Consider the following 26650-nt stretch of genomic DNA (forward strand, 5'->3'; position numbering starts at 1 on the left):
CACGGGCAACTAAAACCTAGAGACGTGTGAATTCTCGGCAATAGCTTCTCAGAGACAAAAATCTGTTGCTTCAGAGCGTGCCAGGACAGACAGACAGACAGCAGCAGCCTGGGGCAGGCTGGCCGGAGTCCCGCACTCCAGGCTGGGATGTGCGGGGCAAGGAACAGAGGGACAGGGACCCGCAGGGGAAGGAGAAAAGGCAGGAATGGAGGAGAAAAGGCAGGAATGGAGGAGAAAAGGCAGGAATAGAGGAGAAACGGCAGGAATGAAGGAGAAAAGGCAGGAATGAACGAGAAAAGGCAGGAATGAACGAGAAAAGGCAGGAATAGAGGAGAAAAGGCAGAAATGAAGGAGAAAAGGCAGGAATGAAGGAGAAAAGGCAGGAATAGAGGAGAAAAAGCAGGAGTGAAGGAGAAAAGGCAGGAATGAAGGAGAAACGGCAGGAATGAAGGAGAAGAGGCAGGAATGAAGAAGAAAAGGCAGGAATGAGGTGGCTGGCTCTTCCCTCTCCTTTATTTAACACTTTATTTGTCACAGTTTATTTGTCCCAGCTCAGCAGCGTGCGCTCCCCTCCCGCCCCATCGCTCCGGACGCGAGCATCGCCCCGGGGCTGCTCCAGCCCGGGAACTGCCCCTCGGCTCCGTCCCGGGACAGCAGAAGGAGCCGTGCAGAGCCCACCCACGGGCCCGGCCCAGGAAGTGACGGCAGCCCGGGCACACCTGAGTCACTCACCTGGGCGGCAGCGGCGGCGCTGCGCTCCGCGGGCCGGGCGGCTGCGGGCACACGGCGCGGCCATGGCGAGGGACACGGCGGGCCACGGCGGCTCCCCCTGGGCCATGGGGCTGCTCAGAACCTTCGAGGAGAGCGAGTTCAGCAGCTGGGAGAAGATCGGCTCCGGGGGGTTCGGGCAGGTGTACAAGGTGCGGCATCTCCACTGGAAGACGTGGCTCGCCATCAAGTGTTCGCCCAGCCTGCATGTGGATGAGAAGTAAGGGGGGCAAAGGGAGTGGGGATATTGTGGGGGACGAGGGATTATTCCCATAGAGGCGCTCCGAGCCCTCGGTCACCCCGCGGATGCGCGGCCGGGGAGCCGCGGGGCGAGAGAGCGCTCCCGGTGTGCAGCCCTGCCCGTGTCACAGCCAGCGGCAGGAACCATGGAATACCCCAAATATCCTGAATTTAGGGGCCCCAATGTCCTGCCTGTTCGCTGGGATGCATGAAATACCCCAAATGTCCTGTGTGTTCCCTGGAAATCATGAAATATCCCAAAAGTCCTGCGTGTTCCCTAGGATGCATGAGATATCCCCAATGTGCTGACTGGTCCCTGGGATGGATCAAATATCCCAAATGTCCTGCCGGTTCTCTGGGAACCATGAAATACCCCAAATGTTCTGCGTGTTCCCTAGGAACAATGAAATACCCCAAATGTCCTGTGTGTTCCCTGGGATGCATGAAATACCCCAAATATCCTGCCGGTTCCCTGGGAACCATGAAATATCCCAAACGTCCTGCTGGTTCTCTGGGAATCATGAAATACCCCAAATATCCTCCGTGTTCTCTGGGATGCATGAAATACCCTAAATGTCCTGCGTGTTCCCTGGGAACCACGAAATATCCCAAATGTCTTGCGTGTTCCCTAGGAACAATGAAATATCCCAAATGTCCTGCATTCCCTGGGAACTATGAAATACCCCAAATGTCCTGCGTGTTCCCTGGGAACTATGGAATGCCCCAAATGTCCTGCCGGTTCCCTGGGAACCCTGAACCGCCCCAGTGTCCCGCCTGTCCCTCGGAGCCATGCGGAAAGCATTCCTGCCCTGCCCGGCTCTGCGTGTGCCGGCTTGCACGGACCCGCTGCGGCCCCAGCAGGCACCGACCGCGCCGGGAGGGGATGGGAAGGGCAGGGCAGGAGGATTGGGAATGTGTCTGGGATGCAGGGGCTTGGATAGAGCCAGGCTTGGCTCACAGGTGCAGGAGTTGTGGCCGATGTGGTTGGGGTGTTGGGGTGCGGGCGTGGAGCCGCGGGTTTGGTGTCTTTGGGGCGCTGAAAGGAGCCGGGCTGGGCAATGTGTGCGGCCCCAGGGCAGGGGCAGCGCTTGTCCGTGTGTCTGTCTGCTCCAGGTGAGGCCATGCAGGTGTGCTGTAGTGCAGGTGAAGGTGTCCCACGGCGGGACTCCGCTGCCTTTTGTCACTCGGTGAGGACGATGGGCTGTGCTGCTCTCACGGTGTGTGTGATTGCAGAGTCACAGATGGGTTTGGGTTGGGAAAGACCTTAAAGCTCATCCCTTTCCAGCCCCCTGCATGACCAGGGACACCTTCCACTATCCCAGGTTGCTCCAAACCCCATCCAAGGTGCCCTTGAGCACCTCCAGGGACGGGAACTATCGCGGGCAGATCTCCTTTCCAGGAGGGGAAGGCTGTCAGGTGCAGCTTTAGCAACATCCCTGTGTTGTAGGGACTTCAGCCTCTGTGCACAGGGAGGTGAATATCCCCAAGTCGCGTTCCTGGAGCTTTCCCAGCTCCACTTGATCTCTGGGATCTCCACCAGCTCACAAGCTGATTCTGCAGTTCAGTTTTTGGGACGTGGGTTGGCTCGGTCACAAAAGGTTTCCTGTTGGTGCCTTTCCTGCACAAACAGGGAGATCAGCTGGCCCGAGACTAAAAACCTTTGTAAACCCATCGTCTGCAGGATTTCTGGGGTAGTGAGCATCTTTTCCAGAATGTGAATTGCTGACTTTGCAGTAGGCATAGGACATTAAATTTCATTAAATGTCCTTTGGAGAGGGAGAGTTTACTATAAGCACAGGGTAACTGTGCTGTCTTTGAATAAAATGGAAAAGACCTTGATCTTGCACAGTGTATTTTATTGTGCTAATCTGCAAGCCCCCTACTATTAAAACCTCAAAGGAGATTTCCGGTTTGGTGCTTATTGATCAAAATAGACCGTGGCTGATTAATTTTGAAGTTAGGATTAAAACATGCCTGATATATAAGCTAGAACTTTTCATTTTTCATTTACATCTTGAAATTTATTCTGAAAGTTAATTTCCACTCTGAGACCAAGGATGCTGTCACCTATTTTAATATGACTAGTAATTAATTTTATTATTTATTTATTAGTTTAATATTTAATAATTAGTTTTGAGATTTGCTATCAGATCTCTATATTAATATACATCACATGCAGTAGAGAGCCACCTGTCTGTCCCTCCATGGCTGTGAGGTGTGCAAATACTGAAGACCATACAAACATGCAGCTCAGTAAGCAAAAATTGCCCTGAGAATTTGGGAACTTTGAGGCCATAGGGGTCCTGCAGCTTCTGATTGATTTTAATAAACCACTCCTTAAAGCACTAATTTATTTTACTGCAGAATCTGTGCTTCAAATGCTTGAGGAGAGCATTGATAAGAAATTGGAGTGTCCCTGGCCTTTGAAAGAGCTGCCCCTGCTAAATAAATGTAAACTGATTTTTTAAATTTTTTTTTTCATGGCCCATTTGATTCTTGTGCTATTCTATCAAACTCCTTTCAGGAGATGGTTATGCTGAGACTTTTTACCCAAAACTTTTCTAATAAACTTGTGCTATTCAAATGGTGGGGTGAGGGGCACAGACAGAATCAAACTCAGCCTCTTCAGCTGGCAGGTTGCAACAAGCCTGTGCAATTAGATTGTTAATCCAGGAGATTAACTTGACTAGCTGTTTCTTGGAACCCTGTGAAGAGTTAGAAGAATTGCCAGTGGTATCAGAAACATTAAGTGAAAAGCACAGAGGCTTTTTCTGATGTATTTATTTGGTACCACATTAAAACCCTGTTTGTAATGGCTTGGTGGTGGTAATACCCTGTGGAGTCTCTCTTGCCGTGTTTCTGCAGACAGTGAGAGATTTGGAGTAATTCTCTTGGCAATTATCACATCACAGAGCCAAGTGGCCTCAAGCAGAAGAAAAACTGAACGTAGAGCCAGGAGTGTTTTTTACCTTTAAGCCCAAGCCCTCTCAGGCAACCCAGCCGAATTCCATTGCTAACTCCTTATTTGCTCCCACTTTCCTGAGATCTCCTTTCTCTCCTGGGACTCAGGATGCTCTCAGTATGGGGAGGTTCAAGGTAAATCTGAACTAAAGAATTTTGTGACTCAGAAGTGTGGAGGAGCCTCTCCAGCAGGACTTGCAGTGGAAGTCTCTGCTCTTTATCCCTGTGGTCTGGAGAAAAACATCGGCAAAATCAACAAAATTCTTTGTTGATTTCTTCTGCTGAACATAAACGTGCTGGCTGTAAGGTGTAGCATTTACTAGAGAGGGATCTTTACTGGAGGTGTTGGCCATGGGGTGACTACAGGCTGTGGAGGTGGAAAAAAATTTCTTGATTAGGGGAAAAAAGACCAAAAAACAAGCAAAGCCCTATATATATCTTCCTCTGCACGTCCTGGATTTGGGAATGGAGCAGGACTATGACGTTGAGGAGGTTTTAGAATTGCCTTGCTGGTAGTGGAGGCTGCATTTATTTGGGTGAATGAATGTCTCTTCTGTGTAGGGAGAAGCTAAGAGTCACCTTGTGCTCCTTAAAGAGCTGGGGAGAGCCTGGCTGTCCTGTAATCCCCTGTACCAGAACTGCAGAGATCTATGAGCAGAGCTGACATCTGTCAACCTGAAAAAAGAGATTTTCTTCCTTTTTCCCACCCTCCCCCCCCAGTACTCTGCCCTGACCACACAGTGCTTTTTGTCTTCTCATATTCACATTTTTCTCTGCGATTCAGCAGTGTGGAAATTGTTAAATATGAATCCTGCAGAGCAGAGACCACTGTGTGCTCTCCAAACCTCTGCCATGATGCAGTGGAGAGGAATTCTGAGGATATTCAGGTGTGGTGTAATTTGGTGGACCCCCATCTGCACCACCAGGACTTTGTGAAGAGGGAGCTGCAATTCCTGACTGCAGAGCAGGGCTGGATCTCCCCTGGCTGCTCTGTGTCTGGAGGTGCCTCACACAAATGGCCCCAATTACAATTTTTTTGAGCTTCTCTGGAGCAATTTTTGAGTTTCTCTGGAGCAACTTTTAACTGCTCTGTCTCAGACTGCATTAGGGAAATGTGGTGGTGGTGGTGGGGGAATATAAAACTGCAAGGACTGCCTGGTGAGTCTAAGGTTGTAGTTTTACAGCAGTGTTATCTCTAGGGCACGAAGATTGGACCCATGCAAATGCAGGCCCAGTTGTAATTCCTGCTGTTCCTGTGGCAGGGTTTGTGGGACTGGGGCAGTGGGCAAGAGGAGGCCCTTGTGTCTGCAGGAGCATCCAAGGAATGCAGCCCTGTCTGTCTGATGTGGAGTGGGAGCAGACAGCTCTTTGGAGGGCTCCCATTCATGTAATATTTCTAATTGCTTTGGAAGTGACTGATCTGTGCTGACTTTTGTGACAGAGATGCTCTCTTGGCACTGGAGCCAGTGCTGGAGCTCTTGATGTGTGGGCCCCTGTCTCCTGGTAATATTTACAGGAGAAAGTGTGTGCAGCCCATCATTTACATGACCTCAGCTGTCCTGGGTGTAACTTTTTCTTTTTTTCTTTTTTTCTTTTTTCTTTTTTTTCCTTAATTTTATTTTTTCTCTCTTTCTTTTCTCTTTTTCCTTTTTTCTTTTTTTTCCTTTTTTCCTTTTTTCCTTTCTCCTTTTCTCCTTTTCTCCTTTTCTCCTTTTCTCCTTTTCTCCTTTTCTCCTTTTCTCCTTTTCTCCTTTTCTCCTTTTCTCCTTTTCTCCTTTTCTCCTTTTCTCCTTTTCTCCTTTTCTCCTTTTTCCTTTTTTCCTTTTTCTCTCTTTTTTTCTTTTTTCTCTTTTTCTTTTTTCTTTTTCTTTTTCCTTTCGCCCCTTTTTGTCCATTTTTCATTGTCCATTTTTTCCCTGCCCCTTCTTTTTCCCCTGTTCTTTCTGTTCCCCCCTTCTTTCCCCCCCCTTTCTCCCACTTTTCCCTCTTCTTTCCCCCTTCTGTTCCCTTTTTTCTTTCTCCTTTATTATAATAAAATTAGGATACCCCACTGCAGCAAGAGGGGAGCAGAGCCGAGCCTCCTAGAAAAAATAATCCCAACTCTTTAACCATGTGGGTACAAAATAAAAACCAGGCTTAAACCTACAGCTCTGGGCTGAGAAACCCCATCAGGAGCTTTGCTTTTCCTTCCCTTTGGATAACTCGGGATAACTCCTGAGCTCAGAATACCCGAGCAGTCCCATCCCCATCCTTGCTGCATCCTTTGATGCGTGGGATGCGCTCCGGGGGCAGCGCTCGGTGCTGGGGCTCCAGGACCACCTCATTCTGTGCCCAGCGCCGGTGGCATCCTCAGGGCAAAGGGGAGGGAGGGGAGAGACCTTTGATCTCTGCCTGCTGCAGGAGATCTTGCCCTAACCAGCTGTTGGTGTTAGTGGCGTTCGTGCGAGCGCGCTCCTAATGACTGCCTTGGCTCCCTTCGCTGCTTTTGTCTTTCCCTTTCTGCTTTCAGAAGGTGACAGGGTCCTTTGGAAAGATGCTTGGAAGCTGTGCCAGGCCTCTGGCTGGTTCAGCTTGGAATGCTGTGGGTATGGGAAATGCTAAGGGTGGTAATTGTTGCATGGGGGCTTTAAACAGGTAAATTACATAGAGGGCACTCGCCTGTTATTCTGTTAATTCACTCAATGAACTGGATCTGGCCCAAGCAGAAATGGAGATTTAAAAAAACCACAAAACATTTTTTTACTGAAACAGAAAATTCTGGTTCTTTTCTCCTTTCCTTTTCTGCTTTCAGAAGGTGACAGGGGTCCTTTGGAAAGATGCTTGACAGCTGTGCCAGGCCTCTGGCTCATGGGGTTTTGAGTGCTCTTGGTATGGGAAATGCCAAGGGTGGTAATTGTTGCATGGGGGCTTTAAACAGGTAAACTACATAGAGGGCACTCGCCTGTTATTTGGTTAATTCACTCTGGTCCTAGCAGAAATTGAGCTTTTTTTTAAAAAAACCCATTATTTTAATGAAACAGAAAATTCTGGATCTGGCCCAAGCAGAAATGGAGTTTTTTTAAAAAACATTATTTTGGGTGGTAATTGTTGCATGGGGGCTTTAAACAGATAAATTACATAGAAGGCACTCATCTGTTATTCTGTTAATTCACTCAATGAACTGGATCTGGCCCAAGCAGAAATGGAGCTTCTTTTTTTTAAAAAAACCCCAACATTATTTTAATGAAACAGAAAATTCTGGTTATTTTCTCCTTTCCTTTTCTGCTTTCAGAAGGTGACAGGGGTGCTTTGGAAAGCTGTGCCAGGCCTCTGGCTGGTTGGGTTTTGAGTGCTCTGGGTATGGGAAAGTGCTAAGGGTGGTAATTGTTGCATGGGGGCTTTAAAAAGGCAAATTACATAGAGGGCACTCACCTGTTATTTGGTTAATTCACTCTGGTCCAAGCAGAAATGGAGCTTTTTTTAAAAAAACCCATTATTTTAATGGAACAGAAAATTCAGGTTTTTTAGAAAACGCCCCATCTCCAGCAGCCAATCTGTGCTTTCGGCGATGCTCTCTGAGGCTGTTGCTAGCCTGAGAACCTGAGTCTGGTGGCTCTAGTGAGACCTTGGCTGTTGCTGGGCTCTTGCCTTGCCTGGGAGGGCTCAGACAGGTATTTTACATCCCTGACTCCAGCTCAGGTGAATTATCCTGGCTCTGCGTGTGGCTTGGGGGCAAGGAGTTGGTTGTGTTATTCATGGGCGCTCCCTTCCAGCGTGCCAAACAGCAAACTGGGGACTTGTCTGCAAAGGCAATTATTTCACAAGAGAGTTGCTGTAGGGAGCAGCAGGAGCCAACACGGTTAATGGAAAAGATTTCTCTTATCTTTTTTGTTTCTCTCTCTGCGCAACATGGTTAATGGAAAAGATTTCTGTTTCTCTCTCTGCGTGTATGTCCCTCTTTAAGCCATTTTTCAGCCTGATCTTGCCTCTGAAATGGGTTTGCTGCTCCTGGCTGGGTCCTGGTGGGAAATGTAACCTGCAGCAGGTGAACAGCAGACCACATTGCCAGCCTTGGGGAGTGTCCTGCTGCCCAGTCTGAGGGATAAATGACAGCTCCCAAAATCTGAGAGTCTCTCACAGGCTGTGCTTCAGCTTCTCCCAGGTCATCCAGGCATTGGGGGACTCATGAGAAGAGAAAACTTGGCTCTGTGCAGGCTGGATTTAGTGTTTTCTCTTTTTAGAAGTGCACAATGCTACTAGTTGGGCTTGGATTTGAAATTTTAAAACCAAAACAGTTTTGATTGAGCTGAGGTTCTGCCATGAGGGTCCCACAGTGGTAACTTGCCTCACTTGTTGGTGGCACACAGCACAAACTTTGTCCTTTTACTTCAGGTACTGTTGTCTATTAGATAGCTTGCACATCTTTGGGTGCATTGCAGGAGCTGCTGTGTAGTAACAGAGGGTCTGCTCAGGAAATATTACCTGTCTGACCTCCCTGTGCCCTCTTCTGTGAATCTGTGGCAGCAGCAGTGATGTGTCAGTGCCCAAAGTTGTCTGGGCAGGGTTCATAATCACTGATAATGCAGTTTTTATAGATTGAAGGGTCTTTAAACCATCAAGTGTGGCCTCTCTTTGTGGGCACAGCCAGCCCCTTGTCTCCTCTTTCTAACCTGAGGGCTGCTGCAGAAGGCTGTGAGTGAGGTGCAGAAGAAAAGCACAGCAATTAAGGGTCCTGCCCTGGGTGGCTGCAGCTGGGACTGAGTAACACTTACCCCTGTGCAGGGTCAGGCTGGAGTGACCTGTAAACAACCCGGGGTGCTCATTACAGCTGCCAGGCCCAGACCTGTTACATCACTGAAAATGGTGAGCTGGGAGTTTTGGGCACCTGCTGGAGCGCAGTGAGTGCAGTTTTGGACTTGTCAGAGCTGTATTTTGGGGAGGAGTTTGTTGTGTTGTGTCCCCCTGGTTACAGCCAGCAGTTTGCTCCCCTCAATGGTGGGTCCAAGGATTCCTCTCCCACGGTTTGGGTTTGTGAGCACTCAGGATGCACCAGCAGGGCTGCTGAAGAGATGCTGTCTGGCTTCTCTTCTGATTAACACAGCCTTGTGACTCACCAGAAGTTAATTACTTCAGCCCAAGGAGCTCCAGCAGTGTAAAGCTGGGCTCTAAGTGTATCATCCTCCTCCTGAGCAGCACAGCACGACCATCAAAGCAGGAGATGGGCTTTGCACCCAGGATATTCACACCGTGGAAATGTAGGGCTCACCTGTGCCCCTGCAGCTGGGAGCTGCCTATGGTCCTAGCTGAGACAGAGACAATACAAAGCAACACACTCCATTTCCAGAAGGCTTCAAACTGTTTTAAATTTTTATTCTCTTAATTCACTCAATGAACTGGATCTGGTCCAAGCAGAAATTGAGCTTTTTTTAAAAAACGTTATTTTAATGAAACAGAAAATTCTGGTTTTTTTAGAAAATGCTCCACTAATAATTAATTTTTATTATAGCATGCATGCTTTTTGTACATTCTTACAAAACTCATAAGTTTACACTTTACTCATTGCTCATGAGAGACAAACCAAGTGCTCATTGGAATAGGCAGTTGCAGGTTTCTCTTATTTATCCTTCTTTCTTGGTTTCTATGTCAATGACCTTGGTAGAAAATTTTTTTGGGGGTAAACATGGATCCTCTTATCAAACTGCTCTCTGGCTCACAGAAGTTGCTGTAAAACCTCTTCCTTCCACAGCCAACCGTTGAAAGCATAAAACCCCAAATTGGTAAATATGGAAATAGACCTGGGAAAGATGTTCAGGCTGGTGAGATGCAGCGTGGGTCAGCCAGGGGATGATGAGAAATGTGTGTTGGGTTTTATAAGAAATGTTTTGTGCTGTTTGGCCTGAGGAGAAGCAGCTGCTCCATCCTTCACCTCCCTCTCTCTTCCACCCAGGGAGCGCATGGAGTTACTGGAAGAGGCCAGGAAGATGGAAATGGCAAAGTTTCGCTACATCCTCCCTGTCTATGGCATCTGCAGAGAGCCAGTGGGCCTGGTGATGGAATACATGGAGACAGGGTCCCTGGAGAAGCTGCTGGCCTCCGAGCCCCTGCCCTGGGAGCTGCGCTTCCGCATCATCCACGAGACCGCGGTGGGCATGAACTTCCTGCACTGCATGTCCCCTCCCCTGCTCCACCTGGACCTCAAGCCTGCAAACATCCTGCTGGATGCCCACTACCACGTCAAGGTACGCACTGGATGCTCTGTGCCACGTGTCCAAGCTTTGGATGGTCCCTCAGATGCAAAAAGGCTGAGAGAAAGCAGCAGCGTTCCTTTGGAATTAGATAAATGCTCACTGAGCCAACACCTCTGATTCCCATGTTAAAATCCACCCAGATAGAGCCCTTAAAGAAATGCACCTGGTTTATGCACCATTTCATGCATTTTATTTTAGTACATAAATAGAGGTGTGGTTAGGGAACTTGTGAGAAAAACCCTGAAATTTTTGAAGGATGCAGGTCAGGAACTGCATCTCTTAACTGCATTCAGGAACTCTAGCAGGACCCATGAGGTCTCAGGACCACTAATTTCTTTGAGAACAGGGGGCGAAAAATGGTGTGAACCTCTAAATCATCTCTGCCACTTCCACAGTTGCCACGATTGCCTTGTTCTGGGTCTCTGTCTGCAGCACAAAATGCACAGATCTCATTTACAGCTATAGCCTGGGGAAGCCTTCCCAGAGGCAGCTCCTTTCCATTTGCTCAGGGCATGTACAGTGAGGAAGGATCTCTGTCCTGACTGTTCATGCATGCCACAGGTCACTGAAAGGAATTTCTTTTGTGGCTGTAACAGCATGAAGTTATTTTCGTTATCCATTTCCAGAGTAAACAGGAAAACTTGTTAGCCTTCTCTGCTGGAGGTTCTGTGGTCAGCTGGACCAAGGAGGTTGTGCTTGCTTTCTCAACTTTCTTTTTAGAGAGCACAGAGACTGAAATACAATTTTTTCCCTGTTTTCTTTTTGTGTTCAAATTTTTTTTTAGCAGTGCCATAATCCATCTGCTCCCTGTTTTCCTGGCCCCCTCACTGATCAAGTGCCTTTGATCTTCCCTGTATCATTCCAAAAATGAAGTTTTCATTAAATAAAGACAGACTTCCTGATGTCATGATAGGTTTGGAGCCATAAGAGGTGTATACCACTGATGAAATCACACTTGTGATGGTCTCAGCTTTTTTACTAGGCCTCTTAGTCATTTATTTCTTAGAAGGATTTTCTTTCTGAGGTAGGAGGCATCTGCAGGTGGTCATGCTATTATGACCATAACATCAGGATTTCAACTGTTGAAAGCCTGTTCTCACACAATAGAGCTGAGAGACCTTTGCTAAGTATTTATTTACTTAAAAGTTCATGCTTGCTTGCATAACTTCTTAAATTCCTGATTCTTGACTCATCCATGAGCCCAGATAGCAAGGCTGTGTTTTTCTCACTGTTTCAGGAGGTTGAAGTGCCTGATGCACAGCCCATATCTGAGTGGTGATGTAACACGAGGGGGCAAAGTGCAAAATGTACAAAAATAGAAAAGTCTCTGGTGAGGTCATTGCTGACAACACTGATGTGCTTCTGTACAAAACACATCAGTGTCTTCAGATCCTTTCCATGGAGTCCAGAAAGGAATGGTCTAATCCAAACCTTTTCCAGCCAGCAGTCTTCTACATTCACAGGCATCTTGGAGAGCCCTCCAAGAAGCAAAGCAGGCACAGGAACCCATATGCAGAATAAGAGATGAACATAGTCTGTGAGGCACCTTCCCTTTAAAAATGTGGCCCCGAACCTTCTCTTTGTGTGACCTGAAATTTACAATTAAATTTCAGACCCTGCAGCTTGATTTAATGTGCATTTTCTTGCTGGAAGGCTAATGGGAGCTGCTGATTGAAGTGTTTTTAAGTGCCAGCATTAATTTAGTATGTGACCTGTCCCTAATAGAGTCCTAAGGTGAGCAAAGAGACGTTGCAGACTGCAAAAGAAGAGTTTGTAAGTAGGGAGGACTTTTACAAACTGTTTGCCCTTTAGCCAGGAAGCAGTCAGTCTTCCAGAGGAGAGCCCTGGAAATGCTGCTGTGCCATGCTGCAGTTAAATGCAAACACACCCTGCTCCTTTTACGAGTGCTGTGCTCACTGCAAAGCCCTGAGTGAGGCTGGTGACTCAGGCAGCGCTGCTGAGCACAACTTATCATCAAGTGGGTGCCTCCATATCATAAAGCCTGGCCATTACATAAGCCTGGGCTGAATTGGGAGGGTAATTAGGAGGATGGGCAGGGATATAGATAGATAGATATTGACTTTACCAAAGGCACATTGGGGGATTCCCTGGTGATTTTAAGTGTTTGTGTGTAACGTGTAGAGAGAAAGGTTTGCTGGTTTTTGGAAGGTGGATGAATCCATCCTCCCTTATGAGTTGGTGCTGGGAGCTCCCTTCCCTGCCGTGTCCTGCTCCATCTTGTTTGCCTTAAACACTGTGCTTTCCTTGGCAGGATTATTCCATACCCAGGCAGGCTTTGTTGTCCTCCATGCCAGCCTTTTTCTCTTATTTGCACCACCAAGATCCTCCCTCACCCCTTTCTCCAGTCTTCCTCATATCCAGTCTTCCTCATATCCCATCTTCCAATATTTACACACTGTCTGACATCTATTTCTTTGCTCACCCACATCTTTTGAGCTCATTCCTCAGCTCTGCTGCCCTCCACACACACTCTGGATGTGTCCCCTGAGCTACTGTGATGTGGCAATCGCTGGCACGGGGGAAGCAATGCCACATTCCAGTGCTGCCCTCGTGGGCTGGGAGTTTGCTCCTTCCCTGCTGCAATGTGATCTCTCTGCAGGGCCCTGGGTAGGAGAATAAACACCCCACCACGTGCAGGAATCTCATGCCCAGCTTGTTGCCAGCTGCCATGCCCTCGTGATCTCTGTTGCTGCTTCACAGCTCTCCTGTCTTCCAAAATCTCGTGGTCAAGAGTGTTACTTTTTATTCAGGTGTTAAAAATTAAGCCAACCTGCAGCTTAATACTTTTGGGGGAAAACATTATTTTAAAGCTCTTGTTTCTCTCACTATCCAGCCTGGGTTTTTGCAACTCCTCATCTTGTCATATATATATATATTTGTACCGATACACACAGATACATACATGTGTGGGTTCATGTACACACAGAGACAAGCCTGACCAGCTGTTTTTCATCTCCTACATTTTGGTTTTAAGGAACTTGAAGCAGAACGAGCTGCTGTCAGCTGTGCACTGCTTTAAGCTCTCTGTAGTTGCTTTTCTTCCCCTCCCCAGTTCTCCAGTTTAAACCAATGTGAAATTTGCTGCTGTGTTGTATACCGTGCTGATGGTGCTGCCTCTGTGGTCTTCACTTTTATTTGCTTCAACTGCAAAATTTCTGAGAATGGAGTTAGAAGCAGCCTAGTCAGATGGCCAATTTCATGATCAGAAAGCTTTTTTATGTAGGTTGTTAACTGTAGGTCCAAGCAATACCCAGAGGCCAGGCTGGTAAAGAGCAGTTGTCTCTTCATTACACTGCCTGATGTAGGTGGCACAGCCACTTTATCAGCTGCAATTGCTCTGCTGTTATTACAGATGAGGAGAGCCTTTGTTTTGTGTGTCCCTTCTGCTTGTTTCCTACCCTGCCTGATCAAGGTTTCCATGCAGGGCTGCTGTTGCATGGCTCTTTAATCCCAACCAACAAAGCTGGTTTGCACCTTGATCAATTCTCTGATCGATCTGATTGTGGTGGTAGGGGAGGGAACAAAACCATCCCTGTTACGGTAATGCAGATTCAGGATGGATTAAAATGGGTGTTTGGCTTTGGGTTGTGCTGCTTCTGAAAAGAGCATTACAAATGTCCCACTTGAAACTGGTCTAGAGGAATCAAAAGTTTCAGGGCAGATTGGAAATACAGTCTGTTTCAGAGAAGTTTATTTTAGAAGCTAACTGAAGTGCATTCATTAAAAACAAAAAAAAAAACCAAAAAAAACCTTACTCATAAAGACATAGGTTTTAAGTGCACATTGTGTTGGTATTTGGAATTAATTTTTAGTCATAATTTTTAGTAGTCCAAATCTGTGACCCATGAAAATTTCTTTAAAATTTCAGGCATTTTAAAGAACAAAAGATGTAACAGCTTTCCCCCCTACCCCCAGAAAAAAACAAACAAAGGAAACATCCCTGCCACCAGACACCCTAATAACCCACAGACAAATATGGGGCCATTCTCAATATCCAAGTGCAGAGACTTTGCACAGAGACAAATACTGCATGTTGGAGCACAGTTTAAAAATTAATCCAGTGGATTTGATGCAGAAAACCTTTTGGTGAACTCTGTCCCTGAGTCCTTTGCAGTGGGTTCTTGAGTTTTGCTTGCAGAAAAATGACATAAACCATCAGGAGCTAAGTGCACAGTTCAGGACATCAGGAGGTGAGAGCAGAGTTCAGGGCAGCCTGTCAGGAAAAAAAAGCACTTTCCCAGCACTCATTTTGTTCCTGGGAGCTAGATCCCTGCAGTGCTTGGGAATAGCTGACTGTAGTAGCTATTGTGGTTATGTGAGTGTATCTTCTAGATTTCAAAAAAAAAATTAATTACAAAATAGAAAAAAATTACAAAAAGCATCTAAAACTTTGCAAGTGAGCGTTTTTGTAGGAACTATAATGGAAAGATCCACGAATAGCAGAAGCAGAGAAAGTCTGGCATGCATTGAGTTAAAAACCAAACCGAACTAAAAATAAAAACAAATAAATAGAAATCTTCAGATCTTGGAGCCCTTCAGTAGAGCGAGCGTTGCTGGAAGTGGGCAGGAGAACACGTGCAGCTCCTGTCCCTGCTTGGTGCTCACGTGTTGGCTCTCATTCAGCCCTTGGAGGAGCAGAGCTGCCTGAACATGAACAGCCCAGAGCCTGCGTGGGCTCTGGCCAAGGCTCCTTCCCCTTCTCCCAGCGCCCGCCGTGGGTTTTGTGTGGAGCCTCCGTGTCTCCCCTGCTGCTGCCACGTGTGCTTTTGATGGGACCCACCTGAAATCACTGATGTTGGTGCCTCAGGTTTTAGGTTTTCTATGTTTCAGATTCTGTGCTGCTTTAGTGTGTGGGTCTGAGCTTCGTATAAGGGAATGGTGAGCTCTGTGCACAGAGCAGGGAGACAAAACAATTCCTGCTCCAGCTGGGCACCAAGGACAAATGATCCAAATCTCAGGCCCAAGAGCATAAACCATGTAGACCCAAAAGAGAAAAACAAGCAGCATGGGACTGCATAACCTAAAGCTGGAATTGGACAATGAATTTAAAAATGCAAATGAAGCAGAACTGATCAAAGTGAGAGACCCCATGCCTGGTCGTGCATTTTGGGACCATTTTGGTTCATTTTGGGTTCATTTTGTGACCATTTTTGTTCATCTTGGGTGCAGCCCTGGCTGGGCTCTTGTGCTGTCCAAGGTGCATCCATTGAGGAAATCCTTTCAATAAATCCCTGTTTTATTCTTAGGTCTATCCAGTCTCTGTTCTAGGTCAGCCTGCACAAGGCATCAACGTGAAGAGTAAGATTCTGGAATCCCTTGGAATTTAGGGGAAGGGCAGAGCCTGGGGTGGGCTGCAGGGACCAGCAAGGATGTGGAGAAAGGAGTGGGGAAGGGTGCTCCACTTTCACTGCCTCCCCCAGCAAGGGAGTTGCAGAACGAGGTGCCTGGCAAGCAATTTAAAGGCAAACCAGGCGAGTTAAATGGCTGCATCTTCCACCCACTGCACAGTTCCCACTGGTGTTTAAAGAGCCTGCATGACTAAATACACCCCATGTAGTGTGGAAAATTCGCCCTAGAGGAACTAATAAAAGCCACAAAAAGCTGTCTGCAGAATGTTGCTGTTTTGTTGCAGCCTGCAAGATAACAATTCCTCAATTTCCAGTGCTTTCTCCTGCAGAATTTGGTATGATCGAAGCCCTGCTGTACAGGTGATTATTGACATAACACCCAGTCCTTCACACTAGGTAGGGACAGATCCACAGGGTGAAGATCTTGCTAGCCCAGGGAGGGTGTATGCTGTATAACTTAGCTCTTTCTTAGTTTGTAGGGTGATTTTTTCCTGTCTGGAGTGCTCAGCTCTGCCTTAGCCCCCAGCCTTACATTCACACCGTAGCTGGTGGCTCCAAACACAGGAGTGTCACCCTGCTGTCTGCATTTCATCTTCATTTCTTAACTCAGGCAGTAGGAAACACGCCATTGTTTAGACAAAGAGGGAGGTGTGTGGCTTTAATTATGCCTGGATTTCTTGAGGTGTACACAAGCCTGTGCCTCACGTTAATCAAAGGAAAGCAGCGCTTCAGATCCGTTCAGACTTGCAGGGTTCAGTTCATTTATGAACCTGACACCACAGCCTGCCTTGGTGCTGGGCTTGGGCTTTTGTTCTCCTGTGGAGCACCAAGTGCCCCAGACTCGTGCAGGATTTCCTGTGGTGGTCAATTTGGCTCTTCCCAGGGTGACCTGGTGTGTGGACAAGGTTTCTTACTGCTTTCCTGGGCTCTAATGCTTGGCTTAGTGAGAAATCCAGCAATCCCTCTCTTGACAGTGTAGCTCCACAAGGATGAGAAACTATTCCTCCAGATAACTTTGCTTTCTCCCTTTTTTTTCCCCTCTTTTTTTTTTTCCCCTTGTGTGTGGGGTTTTTTTTGTTCTCAAGTCATTCCCACATTACCCTACAGATTAAAGAGGGACAACAGGTTGGACATACCTGTGTTTTAGGGTGCAGGACTTATCCAGCTCCTCAGAATTCCTCTGCTGAGCTCTTTGTCCATGGGAGAAGTTCTTGCTGAAGCTGTGTGGGTTGCTTTGTTTGTTTTATGGCATAGGGAGATTCCTTGCATGGCTGTGTAATGTGCGTGTTCTCCAGGAGGCTGAAGCTGGCAGCTGTTTTCTCCCTTTCCAGTAATGGACACATGTTACAACTGGTTTTGTGGTATCTTTAGAGAGAAACTTCTCAAAGTGTGCCTATTAAAAAAAAAAAAAAAAGCAAAGCTTTTTTTAAATTATGCTTGTTGTTTTGAGGGAAAACTTTCTCAAAGGAGAAGCTGTGAAGATCAAAAGGGGAATGAGTCATTGAAAAACCTGAGTATTTATTAGATAAAAGGAATGTATAAGTTAGGGGGAGGGGGAGTCTTATCTGACATGTAGACAAAAATCAGTGGGCTCAGTGGTCCAAAAAGACTTGACTTTTCTTGAAATTACCACTTGGCATAATAGACATTTTTGTCCAGTGGGAAATAAGTAAGACAAAGGAAATTCCTGCCCTATCTGTTTGCTCGATGATTGGTATGCCTTTGAGAGCAAATGAATGCATATTTGCCTGACACTTCAAATTAAAGTGGAGGTGTGTCCTTTTTATAAACTTGCTGTCACTTGTTGTGCTCATTTCAGCTGTGCTCCCTGCGTCACTGCACCAACTTGCTGTATCTCCTGGCTGCCAAAAAGAGTTCCCAGTGTGGCTTTTTGGTGTGTGTGTGTGTTTCCATTTGGGTTTTTGTAGCACTTGGTGGCTCTGCTGTTGGGCTTGGTGCTCATTGGCATGGTCAGTGGAACAGGGATACCTGAAAGGGTGATTCTTCAGAGTTCATTGCAGAGCCAGGGCATTTAAACACCTCATACAGTGTGAGGTTATGTAGGGAAAGGGGGTGGCAGGGCCAATAATTACATTAAAGTAGTTTGCAGTAGCTAAATTCGACTGGTTTAAATTACAATAAATTGTCTTGACTGTTTGTTGTGTTTGCTATGTAATGGGCTGGCATGCTGCTGCTTGCAAGAACTGCTTGCCTTTATTTTTTTTTTTCCTTCTTCTTCTTTTAGCTTAACCATAAAGAAAAACCTACCATAGCATTATGCTTCCAGAGATGTTTTATTGGCTTAATATTTCTGAACAGCACTTCACTTGGGTGATGCTGTTGCATCTGTTGTTTTTTGCAGAAAATATTTTATTGGTATTTGTTGGATGATCCTGTTGCATCTGTTGTTCTTTGCAGAAAATATTTTGTGAACACTTTGAAAGTCTGATGGTACCATGCACTTTTCTCACCTTCTTCCTCCTCCATAATTTTTTTTTTTCCTTCAGATTTCTGACTTTGGGCTTGCAAAGTGCAATGGCTTGTCCCATTCCCATGACATCAGCATGGATGGCTTGTGTGGCACCATTGCTTATCTTCCTCCAGAGCGCATCAAGGAGAAAAACAGGTGTTTTGACACCAAACATGATGTGTACAGGTCAGTGAACTATGAAAACACCTAAATGCTATTTTAGTAACCCTGTAAAATAAGCCCTTTTTTAAAGCATGAAACCCCTAAATCCAGTTTGAGCCTCGTCTTGAAATGTGTCATATTTGCTTTGGGTTTTGCAAAGTCTTTGTAGGGTAGAGGCCTTTTAAAAACTGCAGGTGATCCTGGGTCTTGAAATCACTTGTTGGCAGTGGGAGGCACTCTGCCCACCTTTAATTTGCCTTCTAAAGGTACATCCTGACCTACTTTTTGAGTCTGTGGCAAAATTCTGAGTTATCTTCAGTGGATTTCATCACTAGGTCTTTGGCTCTTCTTTCATGGCAAGATTATTAGGAAAAGGAAATCACAGCTTTAGATTAAAAAAATATCTCTTCTTCTAAATTAAATTGATTTAAGTCATCTTGCAGGGCAGAAGCATTAAATTAAACCCACTGTAATGCTTTCTCTGATTTTGTCAGGGTGGATGTGGAGTGGTTGGCAGCCTCCAGCAAGTCCCTGTGTTTGCTGCCTCAGGTTCCTCCCTGCCAAAGCCAGACTTTGAAATCATGGTTCTTAGCTTCATTCCTCTGTGTGTGTGTTCATCAGCTCAATTAGGTGCAAAAGTGGAGGGATAAGGAAAATAAATTACACTTTGGTGAGGTTTTCTTAGTTAAAAGATTTTCTAGATTTTTTTTTTACCTTTAAAAAATTTTTTTTGATAGCTTTTCCATTGTGGTTTGGGGAGTTCTTACACAGAAGAAGCCTTTTGCAGGTAAGTTATGTGTTATCATGGATTTTTTTTCCCTTTTTCCCATTGATAAGCACACTTCTTGCCCCACCAGCCTCAGATTTTTGTGCATGATCTCCAGATTCTGACAGTCTTGTGTGGCAGAGACTTTGAAGCTCTCAAATTCTGTTCACAAGTTTGAGTCCTCCTTTGTCCTGTGTCATGAAAACAGAACCTGTATTGCTGCAGGGACCCTTGTCTGCACATTTCTGCTTCTGCTGGGGTTTGCTGCACAGCTTCAGATCAGTGTGTGGCAAAGCCACCTTGGCAGGCAGCTCTGCTGTTGTTCAGGAGCAGCTCCTCTGTAGAGAGGTTCTGTAGTTTATTTGTAGATTGTGGGTACAGATTTCTTCCTTAAAAAAAATAAAAGAAAGAAAAGAAAAGCTGTCTGTGAGAATAAGCCTTGTTCCACCCTACAGTAAATGCACCTCAAGAGGCAGCTGTTTATGACTTTCCTGTGTCTGTGACTGGCCTATGTATAGCAAACATGTCCCTGCAAGTTCCAGTCTACTATTAGTTTTTCTCCCAGTGAGGGATTCCTTTTAGCCCAGTGATTGATTTACAGGCAGGAGCTGCATTGCTGCACCTCTTGATTTGTGTTCTTCCTTCACCTTTATGAATAGTCCAGGTCTAAATAAAACCTGAGGTTCTGTTTTCTTACAGCAGATATAGAAATCCAAAGAAAGTAGCAAAGAACTGTTTGAGGTTTTTGGTTTTTTTTTTCCTTTTGTTCTTTATCTTTAATGGGTGGAAAAAGAACAGTCACTCACTGAAAATTGTTTCTTTAAATGATAAATGAGAATCAGGTGTTACTGCATTAAAAATATCTTGTTGGAGAAGACAACCAAAATTTTTCCCCTATTGATAAGAAATCTAGAAAGAAAAGTGTGAAAACAAATTTTCAGCTTAATGCACTCTGAATGCTCTTGAAAAAAAGAGAAGTTACTCCTTTTGCTGGGCCATCTAAATCTGTGTGCTTTTGCTTTGCAGAGGAAAACAACATTTTACATATTATGGTAAAAGTAGTTAAAGGGCACCGCCCAGAGCTACCTGCTGTTTCCAAATCCAGACCTCAGTCATGTAATAACTTGATCAAACTGATGCAAAAATGTTGGCAAGATGATCCTGGTGAACGGCCAACATTTCAAGGTAAGATTTCCTCTTAACTTGGCTGCCCATTTATTCTGCTGTGAGTCACATTATTGCTCAGGACTCTGCTAATCCTTGGGGTAAAGGCTGAGAAGCTCTGTGACAGAGTAAATAGAGCACATTGTGTGGTGGAGACAATGATACAGGCCACTTACTCATTTGTGGAGGAAGGGATTATCTGAGGACATGTCTGACCATGATGGTGTTATGTAAACACGCCAGGAGTAAGCCTTGCACTGAGCCATTGGTCCATTGAGCCAGAAATTATGTTTATTTCTGATAGTGAGTGTCAGGATATAAGCCAAGCTGGAGCTGGTGTGGTTTGCAGTGTACCAAAGCATTGAAGGAACTGACTCTTGAAATTTGTACTGTTGTATGTTGAGAAACTGAACTGTTTTCTTGTATTGAAACAGTTTGTACAGTCACTTTTCTGCCAGTAAAAGGTCTGAACTTGTCCAAAGCACCTGTTATGAATTCAAGTGTGCAGAGGGATGTAGCTTCATTTAGACGAATGGGAGAGATTTGCCTCTTCTCTCTCCTCCTGCTCAAACAAGGAATGAGGACTGAAGGGATGAGGGATTCCATCTTTTAAAAAAAAACATATCTAAATCTGCCAGCGATACAGTGGTTCCCATTTCCCAGTCCTGCAGTGTGGGCCCTGTGTAACACCAGCCTGTTGTGACTGAAAATGAATTGTTTGGGCAGCCCTGTGTGCCCTTGGCTTGGCTGCACACTTGTGCCCACTGGAATGGTCAGCACTGCAGTCCTTCTCCCTCAGCATCTCAGAGATTTTAAGTTCAGTTGATAGAGGAAGGCAGCAGGGTATCTCAGAAACTCTCCTTCTGAAAAAACCAAGCACTAAAACCTTCTCTTGTTTTCTTTAAAGAAATCACTTCAGAAACAGAGGCCCTTTGTGAAAAACCAGAAGATGACACAAAAGAGATGATAACTCAGGACCTGGACACCAAGAATGCCCCAGAGCAGCAGCCTGAGGTGTTTTCTCTTTCACTTCTTATTCAAACTTGCAGGGTTTTGGGAGGAACAGGCTCCTTTATGACCTGGAAGGCTCCAAGCAATCTTCTTTTTGCTGCTTTTGAGCACCACCTTGACTGATAGAAGTGGGTCTTGGTGAAGGACTGGGATGCACAAATGACAGTAGAGGCATGGACCAGCTCAGGAAAACCTCAGGGCAGAACCAGATGACAAGTGCATCTTGTTCTGTGGAGGGAGAGCAGGACAGTTAGGAAATAAAGGCTGGAACTGTGTGGGTGTGACTGATCTTAAAACCATCATAGACAGAAGAGCCACAAGGCTTTAGTGGCTCTGTGAATAGTGATGGAAACTGCCCTCCTGCTTCTGAAAAAATTCAGTGACTTTTTATTCATAGGTTTCATTTAATACTAACAGTGTTTAAATGCTACCTGCAAACCAACAAATTTATGCTTCTTCTGTAGGGCTCAGTTTTGTTTGCTGACCTTTCTAAAATGCTTGTGTGCTTCTCTTGAAGGGGATTTGTGCACTATCCCAGAAGAAACAGGAGCCTGCTCTACCATCAGTTAAGGATTACAGTCTCTCAGAGCTGTTGTCCCAGCTGGATTCAGGGATTTCACAGACTATGGAAGGCCCTGAGGAGCTCAGCCGCAGCTCTTCTGAGTCCAAACTTGCCTCCAGTGACAAGAGGCTTTCAGGAGTTTCATCTGTAGATTCAGCTTTTTCATCCAGAGGATCCCTTTCCCTTTCCTTTGAACGGGAGAGTTCAGGTAATGGTCAAGTTTTGCTTTGTAGTTGTTTGGATTGGGGCATAGGAGTCAATGGGTTGGAGAGTAGAATAACATTCTGGAAATTACTGTTAGCCTTGCTCTCTCTTGCTGTCAGCACTACAAATTTGTTTACTGGAGGTAGTTATTTAAAAGGAAAAAAATAAAAACAAAACAAAAAACACCTATGTGGTTCCCAAACATGATCTAATGAGAAATAATAAATCTCATTTAGTTTTGTAAAGGAGTAAACTCCCATTAAAGCAATTACAGAATCAGTCATGTAGAGGTTGGTTGGAAGGGAGGTCACTACTAGTCCAGCATCCTGCTTGACATGGGATTAAAGCTACTGCCCAGTCAGGTCAGCTGAGTTTGTGGCTTTTTCAGTTATACTAAGCCTAAACCTCAAGACTTTAGTTTTTGAGAGGACTCAAGCCACCTTCTCAGCAGCCCCTGGGGCCATTGTGATAAAGACCCCCTCACTTTTACTTTTCATTCCAGGGCTGCAAACCCCAGACATCTGTTTTCCTGTTAGGTAAACAGTGGTTAGTGCAGGGAGATCAACCACAACATCCTTTGGTCTTCATGCCACAACAAAGAGAGTTAGTGGGGGCCCAAATCTGACCTGAAAATGTTCTGGGCCTCCTGTGGAGCAAGGGGTATGAATTGCTGTGTAGGCAGCTCATTGCTGGGGGGGTATAGTTTGATGGGTGTCAGAATTGTGGTGTTGTCTTTTCTATAGAATCTTAGAACAGTTTGGGTTGGAATGGACATTTAATGAGCATGGGCATCTTCAAATAGCTCAAGCTGAATGTGTTCAGGGACGGGAAATCCACCACCTCTCTGGGCTCTGGGCAGCCTGTTCCAGTGTTTCACCACCATGGTAAAAATGTTAATCATGGTAAAATGTTTTTCATGGTAAAAAAATTTTCTTCCTTGTATCCATTTAGATATTGGTACTACGGACATACAGAAGAGGAAACTAACGGAGGCGATTTTATCCGGAGATACCAGCAAGCTGATGAAGATCCTCCAGCCTCAAGATGTTGATATTGTTTTAGATGGGAACTCCAGCCTTCTGCACCTGGCTGTTGAAGCAGGTCAAGAAGAATGTGTCAAATGGCTCCTGCTGTACAACGCTAACCCTAACCTCACCAACAAGAAAGGGTCCACCCCTCTTCACATAGCCATCGAGAAGAGATTTAAAAGCATTGTGGAACTGATTATGGCCAGGAAAATCAATGTCAATGCCAAAGACGAGGACCAGTGGACTGCTCTCCACTTTGCTGCCCAGAATGGGGATGACTTCAGCACCAAAATGCTGCTTGACAAGAACGCGTCCTTGAACGAGGTGGATTTTGAGGGCAGAGCCCCCATACACATAGCCTGCCAGTACGGCCAGGAGAACATCGTGCGCATCCTGCTGAGGAGAGGCGTCAACGTCAACATCAAGGGCAAGGATGACTGGGTGCCCCTTCACTACGCCGCCTGGCAGGGCCACCTGCCCATCGTGAAGCTGCTGGCCAAGCAGCGCGGTGCCGACGTCAACGTGCAGACCGTGGACGGGAGGACCTCGCTGCACCTGGCCGCCCAGCGGGGTCACTACCGCGTGGCCCGGCTCCTCATCGACCTGGAGTCGGACGTCAACGTGCGCAACGGGCTGCTGCAGACTGCTCTGCACATCGCCGCCGAGACCGGCCACACCAGCACCTCCAGGCTGCTCCTCAAGCACGGGGCAGACATGGAGGCTGCCACGGCTGAGGGATACACGGCCCTGCACTTGGCGTCACGCAGCGGCCACTTGGCCACGACGAAGCTGCTGATGGATGAGAGGGCCAGCGTGCTAGCCAGAGGGCCTTTAAACAGGACAGCGCTGCACCTTGCCGCGGAAAACGGGCACTCTGAGGTGGTGGAAGAACTTGTCAGTGCGGAGAATATCGATATTTCTGACAGCGAGGGGTTCACGGCCCTGCACCTGGCTGCGCGAGGGGGGCACGCCAAAGCGGTGGAGGTTCTCCTCAAGCATGGGGCCCACACTGACATGCCGAGACCCAAGGGTCAGACCCCGCTCCCTCCTGCTCAGCACAGCAGGAATAGCTCGCTCACGGTGTTGTTAAGTGACACTTAAGCCAAAGGTGCCCTGTGGTGCTTTTTTACCTGGTGTGAGGAGGCTGCTGGAGCTCAGGGCCTTCTCCAGCCACGCGGGGATGCACTCACCAGCAGTGGCAGATGATGGACTGAGGTGTTTGAGTGGGACTGAGACCAGGTGCTGGAGTCTGCCGTGGTCTGTGTCACTCATTCCATGCCTACCCACCCTGCCTGGATCCGGACATTCCCCTCCCCAAGGACATTGGGAGAGAAGGATGCAACTTGTGTGCTCTCCCTGGTTTTTTTTTTGTTTTTTTCCTTATGTGCCAAACTAATTTAAGAACTAACATTATGCTTTTTTTTATTTTCATCAAAGCAAAAAGCAAAATAAAAGATGGCATAGATTTGTGGTTCAGTGATATTTTGGGCTGAAAGCCACCAGTGTAGAATAAGCACAACAGCAGTCTGCTGGAAAATAATGCAGGAGTTGAGGAAAGGGCTGTTTATGGTACAGTTAATCACATTTCTGCTACGTTTTTTAATGGAGACATTGATTACAGATTTCCACATACTCAAAGTTTATGAGGCAGACTTAATAACAAGGCAGGATTAAAAAAATATTAAGCAGAAGTAAAAGCCTAACACTGCTGTCTTCATGTACAGTACTCCCTTGTAAGTATCCTGAGATCAGAAAACTGGATTAGGTGCTTAGTGGTTTGTCTTAAATGAGCAAGTAAAGAGCTGAAATTCGTACTGGACTGGAACTGGATGGTCTGTTCTAACACCATTGTACCAATTTGTAAAACACTGTTTGGAGAAGCTGATGATAGAATTGATATACTGTGTATATAGGATTTCTACCTATTGTACGCTTTTTTCTACTGAAGAAAATAGATTGCTTAGAGTGGGTATGTTTTAATACACCTTTTAATTTCACTCTTTTCAAAGTACAAATGTGGCCTGTTATTAATAAAAAAATTGTGTTCCACAACTTTGTCTGTATTTTGGAGTTGATAAAGCAACTGAAAACCCATTGACCAACAATAGCAGAACACAAATATCATGTGTTTAGTGATCATAGAATGGGTTAGAAGGGACCTTAAAGACCCCCTGATCTGAGCAGGGACACCTTCTACTAGATCAGGCTGCTCAGAGCTCCATCCAGCTTTGTCTTGAATCATGCTGAAGCCCAAACTGTTGACATGTAAGGCTGCCCTCGGTTTTACATTCCCTACAGCTTTACAGAAAGCCAGGAGCTTGCAGGAATGGGAGGTGTTTGTTATTTACAGAACAAAATTGTAGAATAAAGCCTCACCTAACCTTTCTGCATGCAACAGATTGATGTACAACTGGGATGGTTTCCTCTTATGCTGTAGCTGTTAGTGGGGAATGAAATGGTATTAAAAAGTAGATGGTGAAGCCACCCTCATGCCACTACATGGAGGTTACAAAGCAATGCCACTCTTAGCAGAGCATGGCAGTCCCAGCAAGCTCCTAAAGGTGCTGACAGTGGAACTTCTCACTCAATAAACAACTGTCATCTTCCTGCTTCCTTCCACTTCTTTGGAGATCAGTAAGGTGGCCATGTTTCATTAAGCTGTGCTTAATCACTGTCTCAATATAGCAAATTCAACCACAGACCACTTGGTCTCTCAAGCTTAAACACTTGGCTTAGTCTAGCACACACCATTCCCTTCTATTTCACAGTTTCCTGAACAGTGAGATTAAAGATACTTAAATCCCAGTGTTTGCCTGAAGTGCAAAAGAGCTGTAAGATCAGGTAACAGCAGTCTTGCACCTCCTAATAAAGGTGGTTAACACCAGCAAGGCAAAGGGAAAGTACACTTATAAAATGCTTTTAAAACAGCTCAAACACTGCTTCGCCAGTGCATTCCTTCAGTGCCTAATAATAATAGGACATTAGCTTCTAATTAAACATGAGGCCACACTCATGAGTCTTTATTTCCATGCTGTCTTTCACAATAACAGGCACCAGCTATGCATTACAAGGAAGGCAACACAGCTGGCACTAGACAAAAAACACAAAGGATTGCAATGACATGCTGCCAGTATTGCAGTATTGGAGTGGGTATTTTTCCCTGTGAACCAGCCTTCCTTGGGGGCAGGAGGGGTGAGGGGGGTGCTAAATTGGCACTAATGCAGCAATTAGGAATTACTGTTTTGTAAAGGTCTCCTACGGGTGACTTTTCTAGTCCTATGTGCACCCCTCTGTCTTAGCTGAAGTCTCTGGCTGTTGACCTAAAGCTTACAGGCATTTCTTTGTCTCTTTCCAATTTCAGTTGTGTTGCTTCAAAAAAACCCTATAGGCTTGGGAGGTGGGTTTGAGGTGCTGTGTGAAGGGCTCCATGGAGCTGAGCCTGCTCCAGGTCCCCCAGCTGCTCTCTTGCAGGTGAGAGGGCTGAAAGATGAACATCAACCCTTTCTGCTCACCTCCAAGATCAGGCAGAGGTTGCTTGCAGGGTTTCTGCAGACATCTCATCCACTTCCTTCCTTCCCTCCTTCCCTCTCATCCATGGGCTTCTGACCATGGCCCTGGATGGCTATTTCCTGGGAGAAACGTAGCCCAGTGAGAAACATAAGAAAAAATGATACAGTGAAATGCTGTTCATGACCATAACCTTCACCTTTTCATCTCT

General features: G+C 46.0%; 1 protein-coding gene across 1 annotated transcript; it reads left to right on the forward strand.

Annotated features, from left to right (window-relative positions):
- The first annotated feature begins 485 nt into the window (after positions 1-485).
- On the forward strand, positions 486-24312 carry RIPK4 (receptor interacting serine/threonine kinase 4). Its single transcript, XM_054290050.1, has 8 exons — positions 486-988; positions 9896-10187; positions 18073-18221; positions 18935-18984; positions 19990-20148; positions 21035-21141; positions 21656-21908; positions 22856-24312. The coding sequence occupies exons 1-8, from the start codon at positions 486-488 to the stop codon at positions 24031-24033; spliced, it is 2691 nt and encodes an 896-aa protein (XP_054146025.1). The 3' UTR covers positions 24034-24312.
- Positions 24313-26650: the final 2338 nt, after the last annotated feature.

This window comes from Melozone crissalis, unplaced genomic scaffold, assembly GCF_028551555.1.
Source record: "Melozone crissalis strain CALT ecotype California unplaced genomic scaffold, PUWL_Pcris_2 ptg000075l_1, whole genome shotgun sequence".
Classification (NCBI taxonomy): domain Eukaryota; kingdom Metazoa; phylum Chordata; class Aves; order Passeriformes; family Passerellidae; genus Melozone; species Melozone crissalis.